The sequence below is a fragment of the Lupinus angustifolius genome, chromosome LG09 (assembly GCF_001865875.1).
Source record: "Lupinus angustifolius cultivar Tanjil chromosome LG09, LupAngTanjil_v1.0, whole genome shotgun sequence".
Classification (NCBI taxonomy): Eukaryota; Viridiplantae; Streptophyta; class Magnoliopsida; order Fabales; family Fabaceae; genus Lupinus; species Lupinus angustifolius.
This window is the reverse complement of record NC_032017.1, coordinates 4,277,225-4,283,178: the sequence shown is the minus strand read 5'-3', so window position 1 is coordinate 4,283,178 and position 5,954 is coordinate 4,277,225. Positions and strand designations below refer to the sequence as shown.

The following is a 5,954-nucleotide window of genomic DNA, read 5'->3' as shown; positions in this document are numbered from 1 at the left end:
GCATGTGGAAGAGTTAGTTTAATTGGTCATGATTTTAAGTTTACTTATTAACAACTTTTTTATTTCTAAATGTTTCTTTTCAACACCATTCATTCTAAAATTTATTCTATCGTCAATACTTCTATATTATATTATTTTAATTATAAACTATAGTAAGATTATATTTTTTCAAAAAAAAATATTTTTTTATTATTTAAATATTTATAACATAATATTTTTAACAATTTTTTGTTGACTTTGTCATGTGGTTTTTAATATTGTCTTTTGAGCTTCTGTTTAGATATTTGACTTCTTTAGAATTTGATATATCAATGACTTTTTTTAATAAGCCAAATTTATTATAAAAAAAATACAAGGGTACTCGTCCAAATATAAAGAGCAATACAAAAACCTTAACCCAATCTATCTATACATGACAATGGGCACAAGCAACCATCAGAAAAAGAAATTATTATGTTACCTATACTAATAAAACATTGTGAGGAACTCTCCCTAAAAAATAATGTCATTATACACCAATCAAATTATATGACCATAATTCCATTGATTGGTTTTCCCATTAGAATAAGAATTTGGTATAATATTATTTGTACAATATAAAGTAATTATAAATAAAATTAAACTACCATTTTAATTTGTGATCTTACAATTCAATACCTATATGCTTAGGATTTGTTTAGTAGTCAAAATATGATAGAGAGCAAGATAAGATAATGATAGTATCATAGAAATAAGATATGGTATAAGTATGATAAGCTATTATCCCATTTAAAGTCTGATGCTTACTAAATAATGATGACATTGATATGATGGTGGGATCCGTAATGGTGTAGTGGTGACCATGATAATAATATTCAGGCGTGAGCATATGTATAAGTAGAAAAATTACTCTATTATATGATCTTGTGGGAATCATGAACCAAGTTGCCTAGTATATTTCTTTTGGTACAACGGAAATACAAAAAACAACCAAACTAAAACATAAGGTACAAATTCATATGTAGGATAGATGAAATTCTTACAGGTGGTGTATCCCAGAACATCCAAGAGACCTTGAGACTCAAACTAAGCTTGGCCAGGAAGTCAGCCATCCAATTTTTGTTACTAAATCGGCGATGTTATGAATAACTGGTTCCAGATGCTGAAGTTGAATCTGCATCTTACTAGTGATGATTATTCATAATGATGAGAAGACTTATATATTAACTACTAAAACACCCTTGTATTATTAACAAATGCACCTCTCAAATCCTCTTATAATCAAGGTTTTGAACAAAAGAAATTGTGTATTCATGTAGCTATTCCACCATTATTATTGAATGCCATTCTTTGCTTGTGGCTCTCATTGGGTAGCTTAACCTCAGTGGCTAACCCAATAGCTTGAAGAAATCTCACTACATACCAAGTCATGTCTAATTCCCACCACTCTAAGCCATGTCTTGCTGAATACTCAAAAGCATGGTGATTATTGTGCCAACCTTCACCAAATGCAAATAATGACACCCACCTATAATTCATTAATTTCATATTTTAGTCTAAGAATAACATATGAACTTAGAGAGAAAAATGTATGCATGGACAATGTAAGAGTTTTTTTTTACAAAGTCATTTGTATCATATACTATTCATTTTCAATCATCATTGACTTTTAAATAAAAGTAATACAAATAAATGGTGAATAATATGTTAATTGTGTATAAATCTTTACACTGTTAATGTATAGATATTATTAGAACTTAGCTAGTTTATGAAACCATGAAGAATTTAAATGTGAAATACCAATTATTTCTTGATAAGTCTCCTGTGTTCCAAGCTTGAGAACCCCATACATGACAAACTGAATTTACCAGCCAAGTTATATGGTATACCCAAACAATCCTTACACCCTGCATTTATAAAACTATCAAGTTTAGTGTAAAATTAGAGACTAGTAGTTATTTTCATAATAAACTTGTGGGGCATATTGGTCACACTATTAGAGACTATTTTCATCAGCATGTGCAATTATTAAAGACCATGATGGATTTTGTATTTCTAAGGGAGAAAATAAGGGTAAATGATTCAATGACTTTGGATTTAGTGATTTTGGCGATTTCAAATAGCTGGATAAAGATCTAATAACTTTGATGAAAATCGTATTTGAAGTGTAAGTCGTTCAATCTTCACTTAACTTATTCAAATAACCAAGTTCATTGAATCCAACCTCACCAAACCCTAAAATCAAGGATACATTTTTATCAAGGGTCAATTCGAATATTTACTTATAAAGAAAATAGAGAAAGTAAGATGAAAGAAAACTTTCAAATCATTACTCAAACAAGGAATCAACTCGTCAAAAAATAGTATTTCACAAACTCTAATTCTAATGAATTAAACGACTTAAGCTTTAAATTATGATTATGGTCACAATTGAAGAACATGTATGACTAGATTGTCAAAATCATAAGATCGCGGTTGCAAATAAAACCTTGAATTCTATAGTAAAAGTATAGACTTTATGTTAAAAGTAAAATGAAGAAATTTCCATACCACTCCCCAAACAATGAAGGGAAATCCTCCAATGGCATATAAAAGTGCTCCCAAAGCAAGTGGATGGAAAATATAACTGCTTTTCATAAATCTATAGAAGAATTGCTTCTCCAAGTCAACAACATTGTTTGGCTCTCCATACTACATATTTGTTACAACTAGATTAATATTGTCATCTTCTAAAAGACAAAAAAGCATAACCCAAACAAACAATAATAATGATAAAGTATGTTAAATCCTCTGAGTTGTAGTGAAATTATATAAATCACTTTTTTTTTGTTCTCATACTCATAATTTATATACATACATTATAGTGACTATCCATAAGAGATAAGTGTAATATTTTAAACAAAAAAATATAATTGACATAATTAAATTAAACAAAATATGATATATTGGAGACAAATCTAAATAGTATAAGAGTTAATATCTCTTCATTCTTTTTGGTTCGTTACAAAATGCATCAATAATTTTAAGGACACATTGTTTAAATCAACTTTATACTATTTTGTAACGAACCATAAACAATGAACATGCATTAACTCTTATACTATTTGAATTTGTCTATACATAATACTATATTTTGTTTAACTTAATTACACTTATAATATTTTTTTAAAGATTACACTTAAAGCTCCCACATGGGTAGTCAGTATAATATACCAAAAATATTAGGAGTGATTTATATATGAGTAAAAAAAGATAGGATGTTTATATAAATTTACTGAAAATAAAGGAGTGTTACTGTAATTTACTAAATAATAAGATAAGGGTCTGATACCTTTTCTGTGATAGAATTGGTATCAAAGAGCCAAGTCATATGGCTATACCAAAATCCTTGAGTAGGGGTATGTGGGTCTCTAGCAGACTCACAAAACTGATGGTGATACCTATGTGTGCTCACCCAATCAATTGGGTTCCCCTACATGCCACAAAAATAGAGAAATAAATATTTTTTTATATTTTATTCGGGCAAAATACCAAAGAGAAAATCATGAAGAAAAAGACAACAAAAAAAACAAAACTAAGTGTATATTTGAATTAATGAAAATAGATGCAATGGAGCAAAATTAAACAATATAATGTTCCATTATTTATTTAAAATATAATCAAAATAATAAAACTTTACCAAGAAGCATGAATACCAACAAAGAGTAAGATATGAGAAAAGAAATATAAAATGATATAGAATATAGTAAGGAACATCCACATATCTAATGATAGGATCACCTGTATTAAACAATGTTTCATTCTCTGTCTCAAGTTAATAATATATTAACATGTGGATAAAATAAAAAATTTAACAACAAAAAGTAATAAAACGGAACAATCTGATTGACTTGAGACATGAAGTGAGACACCGTTTAGTTTAGGACAAGTGATCTCTATCCCATATCTAATAGTACATATATGGTTCAAAATGGTACACATACAAGATGAAAATGACAACTATTATCAAATGTTAGCTTCTTCCTTCAATCTAATGACCATCCCATCTTAATATTCTTCCTATAACACGAGACGTTGATTTAAATTGCAAATGACAGCCGTAATATTGCGGTTACAGTTAGCATTGTAACTAGTTGTGGTATGATATTTAATCATAAGGAAACTGCAGCATATAAGATCACATTTGGGCTGCATAAAAAATATTTTTTAATAAAATACAAATTCATACCATAATAGTCTCAATTTGCATCACAACCACTAAAACTGTTATTGCAAATGATTATTCACTTTATTTCACCCATGATTAAGTACCCAAACTCAGGTGAAAAGAATGAAACCATTGATTTGAAATAACAAAATTGTACCTGAAGAGCCAGAACTCCACAATACGCAAAGAAATATTCAAGCCACTTAGGAACCTTAAAACTCTTATGAGAAAGATTCCTATGAAAAGAAAGTGTGATACCAAAAAGACCAGTCACAACATAAAGTGACACACCAACCCAAAAAGCTGACCAATTGAAATTGAATGGTGCAAAAAGACTAAGTACATGCATAGATAACACAATAACACCAGTTCCAATATCCAATGTACTCCATTTTCTTCCAAAGAACACTTCTTTTTCTCTTGTAACTTCTACATCAGAAAACAAAATTTTTCTGGGTTTCTTTAAATTATTAGGCCCATGTTGTTTTTGTGGCTCAAAAATTTCTGAAAATGCTGCATTGGCTGCTATGACTTTAAGGCTACATGGGTTGTTTTTTATGGAGAATTTGGTTGAGTTTGAGTTAAAGTTAGAAACTTTAATAGGTTTTGCATTGTTAGAGAATGATCCAAGACCAATAACAGATTTGTTTAACCTTGGAATTGCTCTGTGAAAGGTGGTAAAGTGATTGAGAATTGGGTTTTTTGGTTGAGAAGTGATAAGGGCCATGGAAGGGAATAAAAGATTCTGTTTAGTTTTTTTCCCCTTTTTGTTTCTCCTTTTTTATATGGCAAAAAAAAGATACTGTAATATCTGAAGTTGTGGCTTGTGAAGTGAATTGAAGGCTTTGAAATGGGTTTGGGTGTGTGGTTTTATGTGGTGTGGGGTAGCACACAGTTTGTGGTACTTATGAAAAAAATTATAATCCAAATGCACCAAAGTTTGATTCATGGATTTGTTTTTTCACTTTATAATCAAAGTAACCAAAGTAATTGGGGGTGGAAGTCATTCCGACTAGAAATAATAGAGTGTAATATATATATATATTATTAATATAAAGATTTATATATGATCAATATATTATTCAAAATTTATTTTTATTCTTTTTTTTTAAAGAATCGATGATGATAAAATATGAATGTGGATAATGCAATCCAAGTTTGATTCTTGGATTTATTTTTTCACTTTAAAATCAACCAAATGACATATGAGGGTGGTAGTCATTTAGGAAATTAAAGTGATATATCATATTATAAATGGGAAGTATTTGAAAATGTTATATTGGCTATTTTTTTGGTACTGTCAGGGGTTCACTTTGCTTTTTGGTAAAAAATTAATCTCTTTCAAGTGCATGGTTGTTCCTCATAACAAGTGTCACTCACATGAATTGAATTTTTGATCTTTTGATTATCTTGGAAATCTAACGGAGTCTTACAATATTAGACCAACACGTTAGTTATTGGCTATGAGTAGATAACTTTATCAAAATAATAATATTTTTATTAATAATTAATTTAGAAGTTAGGAAAATTTATAGTGATTATTTTGTAGAGATATATCATTATTATTTGGAAAAGTGGGTTGGAATAAAAGTTTGGGTGAAGTTAAAGGCTTAAATGTAAACGAAGAAAACAATGAAAGAGAGGATAGGGCGATGTTGTCATTGTTGAGGATACTATTGGCCTTTAGAATGAGATTCACCCAATAAGATCATGTTTTTCAATGCTAAGATAAAGTTTCTTTTCTTTTTATTTTCAAATTTATAACTAA

At 29.0% G+C, this 5,954-nt stretch overlaps 1 protein-coding gene across 2 annotated transcripts; it reads right to left on the bottom strand.

Annotated features, from left to right (window-relative positions):
- On the bottom strand, positions 1,223 to 5,093 carry LOC109356937 (palmitoyl-monogalactosyldiacylglycerol delta-7 desaturase, chloroplastic-like). 2 transcript variants are annotated; one of them, XM_019600585.1, is made up of 6 exons: positions 4,982 to 5,093; positions 4,344 to 4,945; positions 3,311 to 3,451; positions 2,530 to 2,670; positions 1,780 to 1,886; positions 1,223 to 1,507 (listed from the first exon to the last, which is right to left on the bottom strand). In XM_019600585.1, exons 2-6 carry the CDS (start codon positions 4,911 to 4,913, stop codon positions 1,291 to 1,293), a joined length of 1,176 nt encoding a protein of 391 aa, XP_019456130.1. In that variant the 5' UTR covers positions 4,914 to 4,945; positions 4,982 to 5,093; the 3' UTR covers positions 1,223 to 1,290. The 2 variants fall into 2 exon arrangements, with proteins under 2 accessions (XP_019456130.1, XP_019456129.1); XM_019600584.1 differs by having other exon boundaries at positions 4,344 to 5,076.